Genomic DNA, 23,878 nt, shown 5'->3' with positions numbered 1-23,878 from the left:
GATTATGTGTTAAAATGAAAAGATCTTTAAAAACATTACTAATGTTAAAAAACTCCTGTCATCACTGTGAAGCAGGAACCACTGCTGCTCAGTAACAATAACGTCTATGGAGGACATGTTTTTATGAGACACTAAAATGACCCTCAGTCCCACACTGGACTCTCTCCTTCCTGTTGGTTTCCTGTGGATCTGTTGTGTTGTAGATGAAGCTGTTCAACATCAGGTTGGTTAATTAGTGACTCTAGGTGTTAATGCTCGTTAGTGTCTATGTGACAGACTAGAGACCTGTCCGGGCTGAGAACTACATCTGTGAACTTCATGGTGTAATTACGTCCAGCAGGTCTGATGATTTCAGTCCCTTCAGACCTTTTTCCTAGTAGACATGTTATCAGGTGGAATTAGTTCCCAAATGTCAGCTGTCGAACATCTGTCCTGATGAGAGTCAGGTGACAAACGTCAGCTTCATCGTCACTCCAGACTCTGGTTTATCTGACTGTATCGTCAGTGTTCAGCTGCTGTAGTCTCACACTGACAGTTGTTTTACAACCAGATGCAGAACATCTGGTTTTACAGAGAGAATCTTTGATCATACATTGAAAACCAGCTGTGGTTTGCCTCTGTACCACTGCCTCATGTGACGGGTGTTGTACAGAAAAACTAATAGCTGCTAAACTCTGACAGTGTGAGAAGTTATTAAATGGAACAGTGCAACAGAAAGATGTTTATATGTTGTTACAACCAAACACCATCCAGATAAATTCCTGCATTTTAGCTCACATGCACATTTATGTCATTTCTGCACAACTACAAATATATTCTAGATTTTTCAGCCTCTGTCTCAGTGTATCCAGCTGATAGTTTTCATAAGAAAGTACATGTCATTATTGTAGTGACAGTTATCTTTGTAAATGTCATGATTAAATGATTTTGTAATATTAATATTTGATAAATGTCATTCCTTTTGGTTCGGTATAAGAAATAGTTTTTTTAATTGTTTGTTTGTGAAAACTAGAATCACCCCTTCTTGGTCGTATCCCTCCACCACTCAGACTAGTTCCAGGTTAAACCCTGTTTATCCAGTCTTATCAAATATCAACCATTTGTGTGAAATTTTGTCCTAATTGCTGTGAAGTCTTGAGTAATGGCTAAATAGTGTTTTGTGATGTCACTGTAACCTTGACCTTTGACCTTTGACCACCAAAGTCTAATCGGTTCATCCTTGAGTCTTGGTAAATGTTTGTACCAAATTTGAAGAATTTCTTACTGAGATATCGTGTCCACGAGAATGAGACGGACAACCTGAAAACACTGTCGCCTTGTGGAGGAATAAACAGTTCGTGAATTTGAAGAATTATATGAATAAATGAATGAATATATTTAATTTTAGAAAAACATATTTCCAATAGGACTGTGGAAGTTACAGCAGTGGTTCCCAACCTGCGGTCCGGGGGCCACTGGTGGGCCACGAAGGTGAAACATATAATTATATTAAAAAAATGTATATATGAATGTTTGTATTTATAATTAGAATTCGTGTTGTAGTAACCACATGGTTTACTTGTTGCTATCTCAGTTTGTGCGCTGAAAGATTACATGGAAAAAACTGGAGAGTCAAAACAGACAGTTAGCAACAGGAAGTTAATGGTGAATCAACAAGTGATTTCTACTTGTCAAGGAAAAAAGAAAAATTCAGCTTTCAGTTCAATGCCGAATGTTCATCCTTATCATGGATGAGAAGAGACACCTTTCGGCCTCCGTACTGAAACTGGAGCCTGAAGGACTTCAGTTTATGATTCAGTGTTTTAACTGTTTCAGCTGCTGCAGCTTTAATCCACATGCTGCACACTTCACCTCCTCACCGTCAATCAACCGTCAATCAGCTCTCCCTCTCTCCCTCCCTCTCTCCCTCTCCCTCTCTCTCTTTGTGCAGACAGCCCGTGAGGGAGGGCGAGGAGGTGGGGGAGGATGAACGGCGGGAACAGCGCGCTGCTGCGGACCGCTCGGCAGAGCGTCATCTCGTGCAGCGACCACGGGCGGAACTGCTCTGAAACCCTGGAGCTGTCAGCGGCGCCCGCGTGGAGCGGCAACGGCTCGGCGGTGGATGCTCACCGGCTAGTGGAGCTCCAGTTTCCCGCCTCGGCGGCCACAACGGTGAGTAACTTTTTATTCCCGCGGTCTGGAAACGACTCACTTTTGTTTTCCGTTCATCATCGGACTTTCTTGAAAACACGACCAATTTAATATCGAAATGTTAATTGTAAATAAAAAGGCAGAACATGATGTTGTGTTTAAAGACACAGACACTGAACGGAGCAGAAAACCGTCTGTTCGTGGAGCCGCTTCCTCCTCACTGTAGATGTGGCGGCAAAGTGTTACCTAATGAAATAATGACAGTTCATGTCGTTAATAAGAAAAGATTCTGTGATAATTTAATTAATGACGAATTGAAGAATCAACCATTAATTAGGAAACAGTCAGATTTCACATTTTTATCTGCTACTGACACGAAACAATAAATATTAAATACATGAGGTTTATTGCTCTGACCAGCTGTTCATTATGAATTCATTATAGATTTGATTAGGTGGAACATATGAACATATGGGCTGCAGGCTGCTATTGATCCGCTGGAACTTCATCACTTTGGAACAAGAAAGAGGGAACTCACCAACACAGAGAAGAAACTGAAGGTTTGGTTGAAATGTTTCAGGACCTGTAGTTCTGCTCCTGAAGGACCTGGCAGATAAATATTAACAGCCTTTTCGTGACCCTCCTGATTTCAGACTATGAACTTAAACTGAACTAAACCTGCATTTAAAATGTATTGAGCTGAGACAGAGACAGGCTGCGTCCACACTGCTACGTTTTCATTTTAAAACGCCGTTTTCAAACTAAATCAATCTCCGTCCAGATTAACACACCTGAAAACACACACATACCTGAGCAGTCACCTACACTGAGCATGTGTGAGCCGGTGTAAACAGGAAGTAGATTGTCTCCTCTGAAGGAGGAGCAGCAGAGACAGCTGTAGCATTAAAACAGAATGTAAGTGAACAACAGCAAAGACAACAAGGTCAGTAACTCTGTCATTCATCATCATGTTGTATTCACCACTGGTAGTCCAGGCTGATGAGAGCCAATCAGGAGAGGCCGTGGGTGTGACCTCATCGTTTACAAAGGTCTCACTTTCTGACCAGACTACAACACAACCGCAGAGTTTTCAAAATAAAAGTCAATGACAGAGTTTTCAAAATAAAACGGGTCCAGCAAAGTTTCTGAGTCTCTGTTTTAGAGGCTGAAAACTCGAGTCATGAGGACGGAGGAGGAAATGTAAGAAAAGAAATGCGTTTTAAAATGAAAATGTAGTCGTGTGGATGCAGCCACAGACAGGAACTGACAGGATCAAGGGGGGGCGCCGACAGTAAAGAGGGTGGGGGGAACTGACAGCACAGCGCGTCTCTTGGATGCATCAGCATGAAATGCTTGAATGCAACTTTTCTCCTCGGAGGCTTCGTTTGGTTCATTAGACAAACTGTCAACACGGCTGTTTGTGTGTTTGTGTTTGTGTGTTTGTGTTTGTGTGTTTGTCAAATCACACACGCTGTAAACACACACACTTGACTTCACACTCAGCTGCACAAGACAAAAAGATTAAACTGTGTCTGAAGCCACATCGGCCTGGTTTGAACACACACAAACACACACAAACACACACACACATACACATACACACTTGAACACACACACACACACATACACATACACACATGAACACACACACACACACACACACACACAAACACACAGATAAATGGAGCCAGGACTCGTGGGGGAGTGTTTCTCTCTTATCTCTCTGACACCTCGGCGGCGCTGACGTCACGGGTCACAGCTGAAAGGTCGACGTTATTTCCTGCTGCGGTGGCGAATGTGAACATAGACCTGAGGACGTTCAGCTGATGGTAGGAGGATGATAATGGAGCTTCTCTTCATCATCATCATCATGGTGTGTGTCTGCTATTGTATTGATTGTGTCCTCGGCAGCTGCTGCGTGTTGTTGGACAAACACATATTGACGTCTGTGTTCAGTGTCTGTTCATGCAGCTGTGAACGTTGTATTGATTGAACATGTGAATGTGGTGGTTGATGACGCTGCTGAAGCTGAAAGCGAAGCTGAAGGCGAAGGTGAAGGTGAAGCTGAAGGTGAAGATGAAGCTGAGGTGACGATGAAGCTGAAGCTTAAGGTGAAGCTGATGATGAAGCTGAAGGCGATGATGAAGCTGAAGGTGAAGGTGACGCTGAAGCTGAAGGTGAAGCTGATGATGAAGCTGAAGGTGAAGGTGATGATGAAGCTGAAGGCGACGATGAAGCTGAAGGTGAAGCTGATGATGAAGCTGAAGGTGAAGCTGAAGCTGAAAGTGAAGCTGATGATGAAGCTGAAGGTGAAGCTGATGATGAAGCTGAAGGCGACGATGAAGGTGAAGGTGACGCTGAAGCTGAAGGTGAAGCTGATGATGAAGCTGAAGGTGAAGGTGACGCTGAAGCTGAAGGTGAAGGTGAGGCTGAAGCTGAAGGTGAAGCTGATGATGAAGCTGAAGGTGAAGGTGAAGCTGGAAGTAAACCAACAACAAAAAGATTTCAGCTCTAAACTTTCTGACAGTCTGAATGTGTGAGAGTCACAGCGATGGATCACCTGAGAAACTGAAACTGAGAGCAGAGGTCACATGATCAGTTTGAACCTTCAAATTAAAAGCTAGAACATTTTTTTTAAGTATATTTTTTTGGGCTTTTTATGCCTTTATGACAGCACAGTAGAGAGAGACAGGAAATGGCGAGGCAGAGAGAGGGGGAATGACATGCACTAAAGGGCCGTCCGCTGCGGGACTCGAACCGGGGCCGACTGCAGCGAGGACTGTAGCCTCTACACATGGGGCGCCTGCTTAGACCACTGCGCCACTCGGCGCCCCAGCTAGAACATTTTTAACCACCAGGTGGAGACAAAGAGCGTCAGGTGCAAGTGGTTGTATCCCTCCGCCACTCAGATAGTCCCAGGTTACATCCCTGTTTATCCAGAGTCATATAAAATATTAAACGTGTGTGAAGTCTTGAATTATGGCTTGACCTTTGACCATCAAACTCCAATCAGTTCGTCCTTCAGTCCAAGTGTTTGTGCCAAATCTAAAGAAGTTCTGTCACGGCGTTAGAGATATCAGGTTCATGAGCGTGCTGGACTCAAAGTCCTGATCTTGTCACTGTCAACATACATGTGTAGTTTAACATACATGTATAATTTAACATACATGATCATATCCACAGTGTGATTACAGTGATGTGTGTCAGCTGGTAGTGTTACATCATTAACAGTGATGGGTTCATGTTCTACACTGATCCATTTATATCTGCTCTGATGCTGCATTCACTGTGGCACGAGTGGGAAAAACGTGTTTCACATCAAACATAGTGAGCTTCATTTTTAAAACAACAGACATAAGACAAGTTGACCTGAGGTCACATGACGTGTCTGAGGCTACACGGTAACCCCTTCAGTGAAATCAACAATATTATTAATAATATACTGATGTAAACATAAACACATGACACAACCAGACGCTCCTCATAAGGATTCATTACAGTGACACAGATCTGACCTCAGACACATTTCCTGTTTCGTCAGCTATATGTTAATAATGATGTTTATCATATATTTATTAAACCATATTCATAGAAAGTAGCTGCTGGAAATGAAGTCTGTAGAGTTTGAATGAAAACCACCACAGGAAACATCACAGAGATTCACCGGCTGTCAGAGAGGAGGCTTCATCTTTAAAGTCTGACAGGGTCAAGTAGAAAATTAATTTCCGGAGTTATTGGAGATAACCCTGAACTGATCGTCTCTGAGACTGAGTCACTAAGGACAGAGGACAGAGCAGGACCATGGTGAACCTGGATCCGTCAGGGAGGATCAGACTGAAGCTGTGAATCCTCTGTGACGGCCTCCCTGGTCTCCACATGCCTCCCTTCATCTGATGACGGTTCTGTGACCTTCAGCTAAAACCAACAGAAACACTGAGCACTAACGAGATGGAAAAGATTTTAATGACGAGTTTTAGTCAGAGTCTCACATCAGCAGAAACATGTCGTGAAGCGTGCAGCTGCTCTCAGTTCATCCTCCTTCAGTCTCTAATCACACAGATCAAATCTCATTCATGGAAGTACAAGCTGAAACCACCTCATCCCACAGGAGACAGTCATCAGGCAGCAGCTTCCAGCTGCACTTCCTCTAATGGCCACTAGGTGGATCTAGCTTTGTGCTGGGTGTAAGACAGGCGTTAGATAGGTTGTTAGGTTTACTACATGTTACACTCAAAACACTGTCATGATTAATGAGACTGAGTACGACCCTGTTGAATCTTGTCTGGAGCAGAGACTGTTTCTGCTGTTAAAATAGGAAATGTTGGATTTGGACATGCCCCTCAATACACCTGTGCTTCAGACCGTTACCATGGAGCCCTCCGATTCTACTGAAGTGGATGTTACATGTAATTAATGACAAAACAAATTAGCAAAGCAACTGATGTGATGAACTAGTACTTTTCTGGTGCGTCCATATGCTAATGGATGTTAGCCACATGCTAATGGTTGTTAGCCATATGCTGATGGCTGTGTCAGTGTATCATGTTGTGTTGTATCATGTTGTGTGTTGTTGTTGTCGTGTTGTTGTTGTGTTCTGTTGTGTTGTTGTGTGTTGTGGTTTTTTTTGCTGTGTGTTGTTGTGTGTTGTTGAATTTTGTGCTGGTGTTGTGTTGTTGTTGTTGATGTGTGTTGTTGTGTTGTGTGTTGTTTTTGTTGTACTGTATGTGTATTTTTGTTGTGTTGTTGTGTTGTGCGTTGTGTTGTGTGTTGTTGTGTGTTTTTGTTGTTGTGTGTTGTGTTGTTGTACTGTATGTGTATTTTTTGTTGTGTTGTGCATTGTGTTGTGCGTTGTGTTGTGTGTTGTTGTGTTGTGCGTTGTTGTGTTGTGTTGTGTGGTTGTTGTATGTTGTGTTGTGTTGTGTTGTGCGTTGTTGTGTTGTGTGTTTTTGTTGTGTGTGTCGTGTTGTTGTACTGTATGTGTATTTTTGTTGTGTTGTTGTGTTGTGCATTTTTGTTGTGTTGTGTGTTGTATGTTTTTGTTGTTGTGTGTTGTGTTGTGTTGTGCGTTGTTGTGTTGTTGTTGTTGTTGTGTGTTGTTTTTGTTGTGTTGTGTGTTGTTTTTGTTCTTTTTCCGGGGCGCGGCTCGTAGATGATGTGCCGTGGTGTGGTGCTGTGTTGATCTCGTGTGTGTTTCATGCGTTTAGTCCTTCATCGTGTAGGTGTTAAGAGAAGCCAATGCGAGTCCAGGCTTCTAGGCCACACTTTTCTCTTAGACAGAACGCCTGCGATTAGGGGACGGCATCAGCTGGAAGAGGCGAGGCGATTCCCGGAGTTCGTGCGCTGATGCCGTGCACGCTAAGGAGCATCAAACTCAGCAAAAGTGTGGTTCAGAGATGTGCGCTGTGCATCACATGATAGGTAGTGCGCTGTACTCGCACTGCAAGACAGCACACTTATAGTCTACCCAACCATCATGTTATCCGCTTCCTCCCTTCTGGCCTCGCTGCTTTCCTTCCTCCTTCTTTCTTTTTCCTGTGTGGTGGTATCCGTCCTTCTCCTCTTTCTGCAGCCCCTCCGTTCACGCCCTACTCCAACAGCTTCACCTCCCACTCTAAATCTCCACTAATCTACCACCCATCTCTCTCTTTTTAAAATTAACATGCAACATGAAAAAATGGGACGACAGCAAGGAAAAAAAAAATTAAATGCATTTAATAAATGGCTGACTTCAAATCGCCGGCTTTTCCAGACTCTCCGCTATCACAGTCCAATGAAAGGGGAGGAAATCATTGCACCGGAGAGACAAAGCCCGAATGGAAAATATAATTCTGGCTTGTGAGGCGCTTTTGTCTGGCCCGTTCAATCGCGTGAATTGGCGAGGCTTTTGTTTTGTGGCGGCGCTCTAGGCTGGCAGGTGTCGTATGGAGGTGGCAACGCAATGCCCCATAAATCACCCACGCTTTGTGATATTAGATTATAGGGGCAAAATTAATGGCCGTCAAACCTCTAAACTACTCAGGTATTCAGCCTGCATCACAGGTATATAAGAGCACAAATATACAGAAACACACACCACTCTCAGCCCTTAGAGAGACGTCCAATGTACATGTGCCACCTTCACACACACGCGTGACGATGGGCACACCAGCACCATGTGGAAACAATAGAGTAGCAGTAAATCAACACTTGCACACATGCATGTGCATTTGGCTCTGGGCTCGGAGCGTCAGCCAACACACAGAAAGGTGCTATAACTCCAGTAATTATTACGCCTGTGACTTGAAAATGTCAAATGCGTGTGTATAAAATAGAAATGTATGAGTTGTCAGGAGGAAGAATGGATGCACAAAGAAGCAATTAATGTACAGCTTTTCATTGTGGCAGCTTAGATGACAGGCCTGGCGGCGGGGGGCAAAGCTGGCATGACGCCAAGCGGCACCCTCAAACCACCCCACCCTTAACTCCACAATGCCCACCCCACCTCCCCAGTCCCCTCTGCGTGTTCCTTTACCGTGACTCGCCCATACAACACCACCCTTCCCCTCGCCTCACCTGACTGCATTGATGAATGGGGTTTGGCGACCCCCACTCTGATCTGTTCTTTTCTTTCTGCTTTTTCTCTCTCCCTCACCCTAGCACGCAACGCAACACTCTCACACGCACTCCGCTCCATAAGAGATTCAATGTCCCTGCATACCCCAACCAACCCCCGTCTTTTCCACTCTGTTCCGCGAATGTAGCTTATCGCCACGCCATACGCGCTCTCGGCTCAATACTATCTTGAGGAGTGGAGAGTCATCGGAGGCCTCGGATACTAGACTAATATAAATAGAGACAACAGAACTGAGGGACACGTGATGTGCTAGCATAGGTGAGATAGACCGATATAGTGATTTCATGGGATTTAAGGGCGAAGAAGCTCTCTTTGATGAAAAACTTATGAGTGAAAAGGATAAGATCCTTCACATAGTCGAGCGGCCTTCCTCAGCCAACAGTATGCACGCATACATAAGACAAGCTATATTATAAGGAACGAGACCGCAAAGAGACGAAGACAGTAAGATATAGTATGTGTAGAGGGGATGCGCCGCGGAGGAGGAAGGGAGCAGGCAGAGATGCACTGGATATGGACTAGGCGGGTGAGAGGAGAGCAGTGGTTGTGGATGTCACTCCTATGGCTGCAACATTCACCTCTTATGAGTAATCTTACAAAGCTCAGCCAGAGATATTCCGACTCATTGTACATGTAAAGAGTTTAGCTTATTATAATGAGGTGTACATGTCTGTTTGTACACAGCATACTCACTACCGCACTCATATACGTTACAGTTCTGTGAGCTCTATATCCTTCAATATCACTATGAGAGCCCCTACATTACTTGCTATCATTTTATTATACTAAAGAGTGCCGGTAATGACTATACAAATTAATGAGTATTAGAGAAGGCACATAGAACTGGAGTAGTATCACGCGAGCGAGAATCATGCTATGAGTACCGTGCTCCTGCACTTCAGCACATCCCCACGGTAGCGACAGCAAGAAATCCTCCTCTTGGCCTAGGTCGCGTAGAGTAGATAGACTCATGAGCCAGTGGTCAGTAATGTTTTTAGTTATGCTTGTTCACTACTCACTTGTGTCTACTTCTGTGCGAGCACATCATACAGAGAAGCCTTTTCTTTCACCCGATATGGTCCTGACAAAATAAAATTAACAGGTCTTGATAAACCACATGAAATTCCTGTGTGTAACCTTTGCTCACAGCGGCTTGGCACTGCACCAACTCAACACACAACTGACGAATCAACACACAAAAAAACAGCACAGACTATTTCCACCAGTCAAATTCTACGAGAATGCAGCACTGTATCATCCCTCTCTTCCCACAAACAAACAACACACACCACGACACAAACACACAAACACAGACATGCATCCACAACACACTCACAGCTTGATGAAGCGATCGATGAGATTTGATACTGTATGAGGTTCAAATGTGAGCCATCAAGTTATCAGTAGAGTGTTGGATTAACACCTGTTTCTGGTGATGAATGACTAAATTGTCCGGTGTTGCTATCAGAAATCTATCAGTTAAATATACATGCTCGAATGGTAGCTTGTGTTCATTCTAATGCAGGAATTTATGATGGAGATAGAGTGAGTAATGGCGCGCTACGCTATGGTGTTGCTTGACTGTATTGCACTAAAGTACATCGTAAGAGAAAGAGCATTGAAAGCTAAGCCATCCTCCTCTCCCTAAATTATTTTTTGCGATATATAGTGTCCTCTAGATCCCTCTCCTTATCGAGCCCCTCAGTAGTTTATATTTTCGCTGCTGGTACTTCAATTCCTTATATAGAGTTGCAGTTTGTCAATGAGAGTGAGGGTAGAAACTGCCTCAATGGTGACCTGGGATTTTCTTCTGTCTAGTTTGTTTCAGTTTTGTCCTTTGAGTTCACGGTCGAGCGATTTTGTCGCGGAGTGCCTCTCAGTGCTGTCCAATTCACTAGATTCTCAGTGGCCAGCCGCACATATATGGCGAATTTGCAAGTGCTTGGTGTCCGTACAGAGCACTACTTTAGCAAAAGTGAGTTAGTTTTGTCGTCTTCATCTCTTGATGCAGTGTTGGCTGTATCACCAGGAATTAGGCGCTCGTTTCTTGCCTCGAGATAGTGAAAATATAGCTGCATAGTCACAATATAGGGGAATATAGCTTCGACAACAAATCTGCAAGAAGATCATCACATTCCTCTCGCCGTCCTCTCTCTCCTCAGTCGTCTCTCCGTCTTTCTTCGTCTCTCTCTCCTCTCTCTCTTTCTCTCATCTCGCTCTCTCTCTCTCCTCTCCCCCTCTCCATCTCTCTCTCTCTCTCTCTCCCTCTCTTACCCGGCAAATGCGAGTGGCCTCATCATACTATACTCGTCTTTCTTCCCAATTTTTCTTTAACTCAGAGGGAGATCTTTGTCTCTCTGTCGTCGGGTGTCTTTGTGTGCAGGGGAGTGGGTGTAGCGTATCGGGTGGAGTGAGATAGGGGGAGAGTGCTTCAGTGGGATAGGGTAGACAGACCATCTTTTGTCTAGAGTTTTTATCCTCCTCATATATAATCCTTCTAATATGCCAAGAGCATTGACTGTGTGTGAATAGTACAAGATTCGGTGAGAGAGCATAGTCCCTATATCATTTCTGTTTTACTATTGGCGATGATCTTATGGGGACACGCAAGAATAAGATTTTATATTTATGTGCGGGGGAAGTTGCAATATCTGTCCTTTATCTCTGCCTGTTGTTACAGAAATTGTGGTTTTTTTTTTTTTTTTTCTACCACAATACCTAGCCTTGTGTAGGAAATTGTCAACAAATATGTGTGACGACTTTGGGTGTGACTGTCTGTTGATCCTGTTTGTCCTGATGTTGCCACTTTTTTCTTAGCAGTGACCTGACGACAGAGAAGAAGAGCGAGAGAGCTCTCTCTAACCTTGTACCCATGGTACGAGGTCTCATACCATTCATTTATCGCTACTGTGCCGGATCTTTAAGATAGTTGAGTCAAACACACTCACGTAACACACCCAATTCTTGAAATCTGGAGGGAGGTCACTGTTAGCAACCGTTCATATGCTCTGGTATGCGACGGAGGTAAAGTCTAGAAGAGGCTTGTTTGTTCTTGTCGCTCTTGTGTATCTCTGCTGTCATGCATCTGCAATGACACGTAATTATAAGTTATGGCACTATCACACTCGCTCATTCTATTAGTGATCAGAGAGGACAGTCCACACACCAAATGTCAGCCGAGTCCATCTCTACCTCATAGGTATTGACAAACTCGTTCCATATCACACAGTGGCTGTGTTATTTTTTGTGTGAGATATATAATATGGACGATTATAAAAATCCTCCAGCATTTGATAGTAACCAACAGGCAGCAGAATAAAGGAGAGGGACCATATCAGCAATTTCCACGCTGCAGAAAATTTATAAAACTCTATCCTTAGAATCTGCTTGCGCAATGCAACAGACAACATTGATTAACGATCGGACTTTCTCCTTTCGGAGGTAATTTCTTGGTTCTCCAAACACTCGTAGTTCCAAAGCCTGGCTAAAGAAGAAAGGAGAAACAACAAAGAAACGAATTAATGCTCGCAAGACGCAGAGACGCTCTATTGCTCGCACGATGGCAGAGTACAAGGCTTACAGTCGCAGAAGGCAGACGAGAGAAGTAGGAGGAGAGAAGAGAGGAACAGAGAGGAGGAGAAGATAGAGGAGGAGAACGAGAGAGAGAAGAGAGAGAGAAGAGAGAGGGAGAGAGAGAGTAAGCACGCGAGAGAGAGAGCAGGCACGAGAGGGTAGAGAGAGGCACCGACAGAGAAGAGGAAGAGATAAGCAGAGAGAGAGAGAGAGAGACGGCGGAGAGAAATGTAGGTGATCCTCTTTGCCAGATTTGTTGTTTGCAAGCACTCTTTTAATGACAATGCATTGGTCACAGAGATGGGCAGAGATGATAATCTGATTACAAACACTGCAAAAGTGAAGACAAATAACCACATGAATCAAAAAGCGGGAAATCACGTGCACATGCATAAACATGACAGGCACGATATATGAAAAAACACACGACAAACTGCCGACAGAGAGGTACTTATATTCATTAACTGAATTGAAAGGGGTTGAGAGAGAAAAAAATGAGGAGGATAAGGACGATAGAGGAGTGAGGTAAACGCATCTTTGATGGGAGATGTGAAGGACTCCGCTGCTTTCCTCTTTCACTGCCTTCACAATAATAAACCTCCAGTAAACTGCTTTCTTTTATATACGAAATAGAAGAGTCTGTCGGTCTACGCTTAATGTACAGTTAAAAGTTGTGTGCTGTTTATTACGCTCGGAGAAGAAACAGTACAGAAATATTTAGGATTAATACATCTTCAGCGTGACTCGTTGAGATCGCATTGTTACATCATATATATTCATTCTTTTTTGGTCTGTCGGCTTCCAAACTTTTTTGAGTGTGTGTGGCTGGTTCTGCCTCGTTTCGAATGTGGTGTTGTGGTGTGTGGTCGTGTGTGTGTTGTGTGTGTGTGTGGTGTGTTGTCTGGTGTGTGTGTGTGCCAAGAGTGGGTTTGTGGTCACTAAGTGCCAAGTGTTGTCATTGCCACATCTGTCGCAAGGCACTGTCATATCTCGCGCCGAACACGGAACTGGACGCGCGAGACTGGCAGTGCAGGGACGCAATGGAGAGAGAGTTGACTCTGGTGTAACTCACCGTGCAGGTAGAAGGAGCAGGAGAGGGACAAGCTTTGTCACGCTGGTAAATTAGAATCTGTTAAAGACTGTATTTGACTTTTGTAAACAAGATGTGTCAATAAATACCTAACACCCTCTTTACCACCTGGCCTCTGTCCCTCACTGCGCTGGTCCATCCCCCCCTCCATCCTCCTCTGTCTCCTTTTCTTTATGCGTGTCTGTGAGTGACCCTGGATGCTCTTTTACTCAAAGCAGACTTCCCTAAAGCATAAAGAGAGCTCACCTAACATGTAAAACGGTAGAAGGGCCAGAAGAGAGCCCCAGAAAAGAAGGGCCAGGCTGGGTCATGGACAAGTGGACAGAACGGGTGTGTTGGGGTATGCAGATGAAGTGAGCGGCAAGTGCGTGTAGAGTGTGCGTGCGTGCTAGTGGGTGAGGGTAGAGAGAAAAGCAGAAAGAAAGACAGAGTCAGAGATGGGGTGAGCGAGGGAAGGCTGGTGTCGTGGCCAGTCGGTAAAGGAGATCGACGCAGAGGGGACTGGGGAGGTGGGGTGGCTTGTGAGTAAGGCTGGGGGGTGGTGGAGGTGCGTGACCATTGCTGTTGGCGCTCATTGTTCACAAGCTTGCCCCCGCGGCGAGGCAATTACATATTAAAATCTGAAAATTAGGTAAGTGGATAAAGAAAAAGCTGTAACTACAATCCCCGGGCCGACGTGCCCTCTTTTCTTTGTGTCTATGTTATTTATAATATTATAGATATAATATATTATATAATATATCTGAGTTCAGATGATCCCTAGAGCGCGCGCAGCTTGATCAGTCTAAAGCAATTCCGAGAGAATTGGAAATGCGCTGTAGATTCATTATATGCATCTTTCAGTGCCACTCACCACTGGCTTCCTGCCCTGACAAGTCGTTAAGACAACTTCTCTTACGTTTCATGTATTATATCGAACAGAGTCAAGAGACATGAGGAACATCTCTCAGAAGAGAGCCTCTCGGACAACGATGTGTTTGCAGACGTACGCACAGTGACGTACAATGAATTTCATACCTGACGTTATAGACGAACAGATAAGCTCTCCCATCCGCTGGTGTCAGTTGGCTTGACGCTCCGACGCCTAGAGCCCTCATAATGCGCACCCGAGTGCTCGAGTTGTGATGACAGAGATGATTTATGAGAGGTAATATAAGCTCGTACTCTCCACTCATGTTGTGCGTGTGTGTGCATGTATGAGGCAGTGTGAACGTGCACATTGTACATTGGTGTTTATAGGGCTTGAGAGTGGTGATGTGGTCGACTTTGTGTGCTCTCTGTGTGTGTGGCAGGCTGAATGTCTGAGTAGTTATATGGTTTCGATGACATATTAATTGCCGTAACCGTTGAGTCTATATATGAATAGAAGAGCGAGTGGTGATTCTATAGGGCGATGAGTGTTGCCAGCGCTAGCTATTATTCGGTATGTCCTCTCATGGACCTAGCCTGATGTAGCTTGCCGCCACTAAAACAAAAGCCTCGCCATTAGCGATTCTGAGCAGGCGCCACGACCTAGAAAGACGCGTACTCTTGAGCTCAATGACACGAATTATTATTTTCATTCGGCTCTTAAGGTGTTCGTCTGGGCCGGTCGCAATGATGATATACTCACCATTGATGCAATTGGACTGTGAGACTAACGGGAGAATGGAGCTCTGAAGAAGCGGGCGATTTGTAAGTCAGGACATTTAATTAATGCCATTTAATTTTTTTTCCTGCTGTCGTCCCATTTTTTTTCATGTTTGCCCATGTTAATTTAAAAGAGAGAGATTGGGTGGTTAAGATTAGTGGAGAAGAGGTGATAGCTGTTGAGGGAGGGGTGAACGGAGGGGCGTGCGAGCGCAAAGAGGGAGAAGGCGACGGAATACCTATCCACACGTGGAAGAAGAAGCGGAAAGTAAGCAGGAAGGAAAGCAGGGGGAGAAGAGGGAGGAAGGAAGGAAACAATGGTTGAGAGAAAAATATAGATGTGTCTGAAGAGCTCATACAGCAGGTTTTGGTGGTAAGAAAGGGGAAAAAGTTGGGGAGGGGGCGGGGTTGGCCTAGAGCTTGGAGGTTCATGGCTTACAACAGTGAAGAACACGCACACTACATCACACACTCAACACACACAGCACACACACACTCCACCCCCACACACAGCACACACACACACACACACACACACACACCACACATCACAATCACACACACCACACACACACACACAACACACACACAACACACAAATGCCAGTGAACCAATCACAAAATCCCTCTATCAGGGAGGCCGACTATCAAATGGAAATTGGAAACTAATAATAGTAACATTTAAAAACCTAAGATGTCTCTACTATCCATATTTTACAAATGCAGGAATCAGTGCGACCATAGTGCGACACCACACGACACACACGACACACCCCCACACAAAACACACACCACATACACACACGCGCCAGACATACACTCCTGCTGAGGGGCTGGTGGCTGACAGAGGTCACCCCTGCCATAGGAAGAGGGACTGGAGGAGGGAGGAGTGGAGAAGGAGAGGAAAGCGCAGAGACAGCCCTGTGCGTATTAAGAGAGGAGGAGTAATTAGGAGGAGGAATGTTGACAGAGTGGAGTTTAACTGATGTAACAAAGGAAGAAGAGGGAGCGAAGGGAGCACCCGAAAGTGGAGAAGGACGAAGGAGGAGAAAGGCATGGAGTCTCCAGAGGAAGTGAAAGAGAGAGAAAGAGGGGGGATGGTAGCTTGATTTCAATGAGGCTCGGCATCGCTCTCCTCTTTGCCTTGATGACTTTTTCATTTCTAAACGAGGAGGAAAGCCCCACTTTCCATTTCCAATGAAACCCCGGCGAAGAGAGGAAAGGAGGGCTATCTGAATATTAAACCAGCAGGCAGCGCTGGGAAATAGGCGCCGGTGAGTCAGCACAATGTTTCATATATTAGAAGACAGGCTGGTTAAATGACTACACAATTCTAATTTTAGGACGTGAACTTTGGAATTTCACACACGCTTCGCCATGCTTCTAATTGAGGTCTCTGACTAGAAAAAGGTACACCCAAAAACAACCACGCAGCCTTAAAAACCTCATCAGGAACTTCTTATTTATTGTATGCTTGTCCACCAGAGAGACGATCACATGTTATAGAAAAAAAAAAAGAAAAAAAGAAAAAATAAAAAGAATGCTCTCAAGATGTTTTGTCCATGTGGGGAGTTGACATAAAATTCAAGACAGAACACACAAACTATGTGGCAGTTCTTATAAAAAAGCAACAGCGAGTGCACCCTCGAACAGCTCTTGAGACTCACCAAGGCCAGATAAATCTACTGCTCACAGTTGTTTCAACAACCCATGCCGGCTCAAAATGTGCAGCCAGTAATGTGTGTGCAAGCGTGTGTGTGGTGTGTGTGTGTGTGTGTGTGTGGTGAGAGAGAGAGAGAGAGAGAGAGAGGAAGGAGAATGCCAAGTGAGTGAGAAGAAAGGCAGCTCATCAACTCAGAATTAAAACAGGCTCTCAGTTCTAAATTCGATGCGGGCATAATCTGGGTCTATGGGGACACGCAAGGAGAGTAGGGTATAATTGAAGAAGAATGACAAGGGGAAAACAGGAAGGAAGAGAGATGAGAGAGGCTGACACAGACCTCCCCTCCTCCTCCTCCTCCCCAGGTAGGAGTCAACCACAGCGCTGTTTATCCTTGTCACTGAGCATTACTACCTCTCACTGGAAAGGGACGCCTGCCTCGTCTGTCTCTCTTCTGTCACAACACACACACCACACAACACACAGACAGAGGTAACATAAAAACTGCCTCCTCTGTCTTTGAATAGGGCTTTCAGCCGCGCACTAATGGTCTTCCTTTTTTTTTTTTTTATTTTTAAAAGTCAAAACCAGTGTCAAAATAGATATCACAGCTTATTGCAAAGATTTCAGAAGCCTCTTATCCTGCATTGGACCAGTGGAAAAGTTAAACACATTCAGCGGCAGCGGTAGTAAAAGAGAGGAAATCCTGTGCTCATTCATGCACAAGGCAACGGCATGACCCTCTTCTTGCCACTGTAGCCTAGAGCCAGCAGGCTGGGCGGTAACTATTAGAGCCTCTGCGTGAAACGCAGTCCGCGCTGTGCCGTCTAAATCGGTGTGTAAGAGGCTCTTAATGGTGGCTGTGGTGAAACCTCCCTGTACCTTGTTGGTTCAGGGAAATTTGTTAACTCGCCAGCTCATCCGTCACTATCCGTCGGCTTGATCCTTCTCATCAAATGCGCGACCAGGTTAAACAGCCTGTGTGCTCGTCAATGGCCAGAAATGACGAAGGAGAGCTGACGAGGATGGTGAAAGGAGATGGGTGGGGGTGGTGGCGGTGGGAGGTGGGGGGTGCGTCGATGTGTGTGTGGGCCACCTGAGAGAAAGCAAGAGGGCCAAAGAGAAGAAGGCTCCCAGACGGAATGAAAGGAGAAAAGCATTTTGACTAGAAAGACGAAAAACTACGAAAGGAGTGACCCTACTCATGTTGGGTCTTTTGTAGAGGCTGGGCCGAGGATGTTTTTTGTCTCTCTTGTGACCAGCCCAGGGCCATTCGCGACTCCTCCACTGGAAGGGGAGTACACATCAGCGGGCTTCCATTGTCGCGAATGTGATCGCAAGTATTCCCTCCTCACTTAGCTAATCTTCAGCAGTGGCCAGGGCCACATTACTCTGGGGGGAACTGATGATGCGAAGCCAGGTGGGGCTCGGGATCTGGCTTTCAGCTTGCTTATGCGAGTTACGGTAGACTGCAAACCTCACTTCAAAACCTTTTTTGCTGAGCCAATGTTCTCTGTCTCCCTATAGGCAACATTATGGTGGAGATGTGTGTGTGTGTGTGTGCCTCAGGATTTGTGTGATGGTGATGCTCGCAGGTGTGTGTGTGTGTGATGACTCGGTGCCAAACAAAATTTAAGTTTATTATATCTCGTTTTACACTTATGCAGTATCATTTTTGGGGAGCTCGATAAGTTTCGTGTCTTATTATCTAATTGAGAGCATAGGTAAGGTCTTGTGCCAGCCAACCAGGCAGGTGTTGTAGTCCTCATAAAAGAGCTGCAGTATTTGGTGCGCTCAGATTTATTTGAGTGAATTGGCAGACATATACCTTATTATGCATATAAAGTTTATGTGATATATATATGCTACATCACTACTGCCTGGTTTAAAACTCGCGTGTTGCCAAAGTCTTGTTTGCTTTTGTGGTCGGCTGGTTTGAGGAACCAAGTAGACCGAGTCGAGTCCAACAGAGGGAAGGCTCCTTGAGGAAGTAAATTGGGGTCTCATACAAACCTAATTGCTGTAGCCCTGGGGCATAGAACGACACAACACACACACACACACCACACACAAGCTATATATCAACAGCCAGTCAGATCACACACACACAGCAACTACACTCATCTATCTCACTAAGATAACACGTGCATGTGGAATTGTGACGTAACCTCGGCTCTCCCTGAACAGGGGGCCAGACAAATGAAAAAAAGAAAAATAAAAAAAACTTCAGAGAGGACAAGTGAAAATGAACCAAGACAGAGGCTTTTTTCAGTGGTAAAGAAAAGTGTGCCTCACCATACGCTCCTTCGCCACTCCCCCTCACCTTTCCCGTCCCTCCTCTCCCTTTGCTTGCTCTCCGTCCACATCCATTCCGCTGCTCCACATTCTCCATCTAAACGTCATGTCCAGTGGCATTGAATATGATATTAGATTGTATGAACTGACATTCTTCCAGAAACACTACACAAACAAGGCAGCACACGACACAACGCACAACGCACACACTACGAGCAATGATGATACTGCAACACAACCACCAACACATTCATGGAAACTTATTGTGATATGATATGGTGAGAGGCCGTTTCGACCATATTTCATTACTTGTAATTTTTCACTCAATTGTTTCAAATCACAAAACATTTATTAACAGAGTTTTAGCTGACACACCTTTCAGTGGAATACAGAGAGGCAAACCCAACCTATGCACTCATCCGATGCTTACCTCTGTCTGGATTCCACCCTGCGTGCCAAACAGAAGCTCTAAAGAACCTCAATTCCCACTGGCTGGCTCACACGAGGACCGGACCTCTCCGCATGAGAAACCTCTTACATAAAGGGATAAGACCACGCAGTATTCTACCCACCCCAAGACAACACTACAAACACACACACACTACGATTCAACCACTAACACACATATGGCGTGCACACAAGAGCCCCAATTTTCCCTCCACATCATAATAAGAGGAAAATGCTGCCGAACTAAGCACTTTCATTTGTAGTGGGACAAAAGGTATGCATGCATTTCTAGGGAACAGAACTTACTTCTTTGGATATGAGAACACTTAAATAGAGAACGAGAGAAGGAACCACTTCAGCGGCTGCAGAACTCCTGGGGGCAAAACACTCATCTTCCACATAGTTTTGTTGATTAAGTTGAAAAGATTTTGAACTTTGCTCAGAATCCTTTATGTGCAGTAGTTTTTCATCACACAAATTTTTAATTGACTGGTTTCAAAGGGTGTCAAATAAGGCAGCTGTGGAGATCGGATGTACTTTCATGGGAGGCCGACATATAGAAAAACTAGTCAATTTCAGGATTTGTACATTTGGACTAAATGTAGCGTTTCACTGAAAAAGGGTACAAAATGCCATCCTCTGACTTCGCGAGAATGACACATGCTCAGTTCTTCCTCTCTCCTGTCTCTATCCTGCGGTGGCGTCCCTCCACTTCTATTCTCGGCTTTTCCATCCCACTGTGTCTTGTGTCTCGCAGCCCTCTCAGAGAGCAGAGAGCCAGAGCTAAATTAACATATCTCTAATGGAGGGTGTTTTTCCATTTGGTCTCTTCGTTCCTATTAAACGAGCTTCCTCAAATATAACATGAAATCAGGACACCGCCTATTCATTAACATGACGTATGGGCCACAAGCCAAGCACGTGCGTTAATCTGTATGTGTGCATGCCAAGTGGCTAGTGTGTTAAGGTGTGCCCTAGGCGTGTTGGTCTTGCAGAAGTGGGTGTTATATGCGTCTGCTTGTGGTGCCCTCCCACATTCCTCACAGTTGTGCGAGTCCGCCAAGTTGTGTTTCCAGTACTGGTGAGAAGCGAATCGTGTGGCAGGTCTATTCGGATGTCGCGTGACATATAACAGTTATCATGCTGTTGTAAATGGCCGCACCAAATTGCCAACATCCATAGACTCGTGACCCAACCGCATATCCACTTAATTTCTCTCCAAGTGTGCACACTCCGTGCCACGACCAGGTTACTACGTTTAACTGTGGTGGTTGGCCAACAGATATTTTACTGTTCCAAAATACCTGCTACACAAAATGCAGGGTCACCTAGGAAGTTGGAGGGCCAAAGTATCAGAGGGTAGTAAATAAATAATTTCAATATACAACCTCCTGCATGGGGAAATTCTCCTTATACTTTATTCAGGGAAAAGACTGACTGTTTGAGCTTTCATGACTCCTTTTTCAAGATGCCACAGCTAATTCACGCCTAGGAGCTCCTGGGTTCAGCCACATATTTCTGCAACGCCTTGTCAGTGCGCCTTTCTGCACGTTTAGCAGTAAAGCTGCTGAATAAGAACATTATTGCGCACGGATAGACTTTCTGAACCGGCACAGGATTGTAATCACCCTGTGATCATCTGGTTGTTGCATGATTTTTTGCATCTCTTTGATTACTAAATCCCCAATTTTTGTTTTTTGCAAACATTCAATATTTGAGTAAACACAACATTAAAAAATCTACCCTGTATGTATTGTGAGTGGACAGAACAACAAGATCAGAAGCATAACCAATTTTGTTCATATCCATCAATAATGGCAATTTTCTCCAAATTTGCCAAGACCGTTTAATTCAACTGTTATTATTTAATCTAACCAAACATTATTAAGTATTATTTCTCTGTCATAAAATGATGCCACTTGTTTCTAGTGTCAAATTAAAAACGCTCTCTTTGATCTTGAAGTCATCTAGACTCCTAAAATGAATGAGGTCTTGAGTATTGTGCTTTTCAAGCAATGTAGCTCGCAAGTTTTGTTGGCACAGCAATCAATTTCTCCTGCAAATTGACCTGTCCCTAGAGACTTGAGCTATTGTCAAGGTCTCCTGAAATTGTGACACAATGACAGTAGTGGCAACACACACAGGCACGCGGCACACCACGTGCAACACACAAGCACACAAAAGTGGATTGATACCATCTCACACATCCAGCAAGAGAGCAGAGACCATTCTCTGAACTAACCATCAAAACGCAGATATAGATCTCAGAGTTTCCTTATTTGCTGCCACTCAAGATCCTTCCCTACTAGTTTATATATATAAGAAAAGAAAGAATATATGGGGAAGGGGTGGGGAGCATGGGGGTGAGGTGAGGGGGCAGGAGGAAGGGTGGTGTGGGGGGGGGTTGTCTCACGCAGACCAAGCAGAGAAGTCAAGACACTGTAAGAAGTCTTCCGCGCTCCCTTTGTCTGCCTCTGTCGTTCTCGCAGCCTTAGAGAGAAGGGAAAAATCTAATTATCGAGCTCCTAAAAAAGAAATCTCATTTATTGGCTGAGGCTCATTTGCATGTGTGAGAGCAGCCAGCAGGCCGCCAACCTGAGGACCGGCATATTTGTTGGCCTGATATGTGAGCCACTGTGTGACTGTACAGGTACTGCCACCTTTAGAAATGACCAGTTAAAATGTCCTGGCTTCACTCAACTCCTCGGCTCACTCACACCTGCCCTGTGGCCGACAGATGATGATTGCTTCACTTACAGCAGCTGAGGGCATTTTCTGCGATTTAAGGAATGATGCATAAAGCTGGAATTACAGTTCTCAAGAAAATTCTACGTGTCAGCCTTAGTAGCCAGGTTTGTTGTGAGTTTGTACTCAATTTAAGGCTGCGCTGCTAGCACAACAGGGTACACAAAACTAACAACTGGGCCTGCGCTTTGTGATTCAGTGTTTGTGCCTGTGTTTCCTGTCCTGGTGAAGGATTCCAAGCACAGACAGCACAGACAAACACACTCACACACAGCACAACAGCGACACACACAACACAACACCATACACACATGAAAGAAATCAATGTGTATGTTTGGTGTGTTGGCAAGGGTGTGTGGAGGCCATGTTGAGCTGACAGCGCTCAGACAAACAGAGACTGTGAGCGTAGATGCCCTGGAGAGTACAGCAGCGAGTAGCCAGGAACCAGGCCGCACAACAAACAACTGGTAGTTGAAAGCTCAAGTGCAGGTTTAAAATCTAGGATGGTGGCAATCGAACAGGTAGACAAACAAGACAGAGATGGAGAGAGTAGAGAAGGGGGAGAGTGCTGTGTGTTGTGTGTGTGCGTGCGTGTGGTGTGTGTGTGTGTGTGTGTGTGTGTTGAACAGAGCACAGAGAGAAGGGAGGCAGTGGAAGGTAATACTTTCTTTTGACTATCAAGACATGTGTGTTATGAGCCTGGGTCAACCTAATGGTTGCTTTTGACCTGCCGTTGATCCCATTCATGTGGAGACTGCTGTCACAGTTTAATCCCGTCAACATTCACAGACGCACTCCCGACAGAAGTTCTCAACATCTCCACAATAAACAACAGATTTTACAACATTAACATGTTAACTTTTCAGTTTCACTTCCTCCCCCGACATGTTGGGTTTTTCTCATTACTTGCCCCACGCTCTATCTTTTTTAGCTTTTTTTAAGAGGAAGTCAGAAGTAAAAAATGTTCAAACATTGTGACATTTTAATTATATTCCCAACCTGCTGACCAATAGCCCGAGTGTTTCCGAACATGCAATCTGACCCAGGTCAGGAAAGAGGGTCTGATCACAGACGCTGACCCATCTGGATCAATGTGGATTCATACCATGTGTTGTAGGCCTGAAAATTTGGTATTGGGACGAGCAGTCCAGAGACAGCGGTGACCACTTCTGTAGGGTCAGAGAGTTTGGAAATGATCAGCTGAACTAGTGAATATCAGTTGAGGCTATGTTATGCACCATTAATGTGTTGATTTTAAAAGAAATAAATGACAAACTTTAATCTTTAATCTTTATTTCATTTCTCCTTGCTTCTCCAAAGTCACCATGTAATTTCTACAATGTCAGTTTCTATCCCAAAGTAAATAGTGATCTGATTCAATTCAGGTTTTTGATTACAGTGTAATCCACAAGTCCCTTTTTTAAAGTTATTGATTGTCATTGTTTGACAATCTTCAGTAATGAAGTAGTCCATGATTCCGTGGCATTTTTTTTGCACTTCCCAGAGATCCCTGGGGCAATTCTAAATCTGTGAATGCCGACAGTGCAAAATCTTGTTTCTTTTTTGGACTTTTCTTGTGATGGCCATCTAAGTTTCATGTGAGCATTAGTTTATTATTTTTCTGCTTTGTCATGTAAGAACGCACTGCTGTTCATTGGTAAACACCAGCTCTTCCATCTGTTTATTCCAAACAAACG

The 23,878-nt window shown here is 44.6% G+C and overlaps 1 protein-coding gene across 1 annotated transcript in view; it reads left to right on the top strand.

Annotated features, from left to right (window-relative positions):
* Positions 1-3,918: 3,918 nt before the first annotated feature.
* The window catches only part of opn4 (opsin 4), a 30,349-nt gene continuing 10,389 nt past the window's right edge, over positions 3,919-23,878 (top strand). Inside the window, exon 1 of the mRNA XM_022748630.1 lies at positions 3,919-3,959. Within this exon, the coding sequence (XP_022604351.1) occupies positions 3,957-3,959 (3 nt within the window). The 5' untranslated portion in view covers positions 3,919-3,956. The remainder of the gene's footprint in view (positions 3,960-23,878) is intronic.

Source organism: Seriola dumerili, unplaced genomic scaffold, assembly GCF_002260705.1.
Source record: "Seriola dumerili isolate Sdu_G_001 unplaced genomic scaffold, Sdu_1.0 BDQW01000127.1, whole genome shotgun sequence".
Classification (NCBI taxonomy): domain Eukaryota; kingdom Metazoa; phylum Chordata; class Actinopteri; order Carangiformes; family Carangidae; genus Seriola; species Seriola dumerili.
The sequence above is the reverse complement of the archived record's forward strand: the minus strand, read 5'-3'. Positions and strand labels throughout refer to the sequence as shown.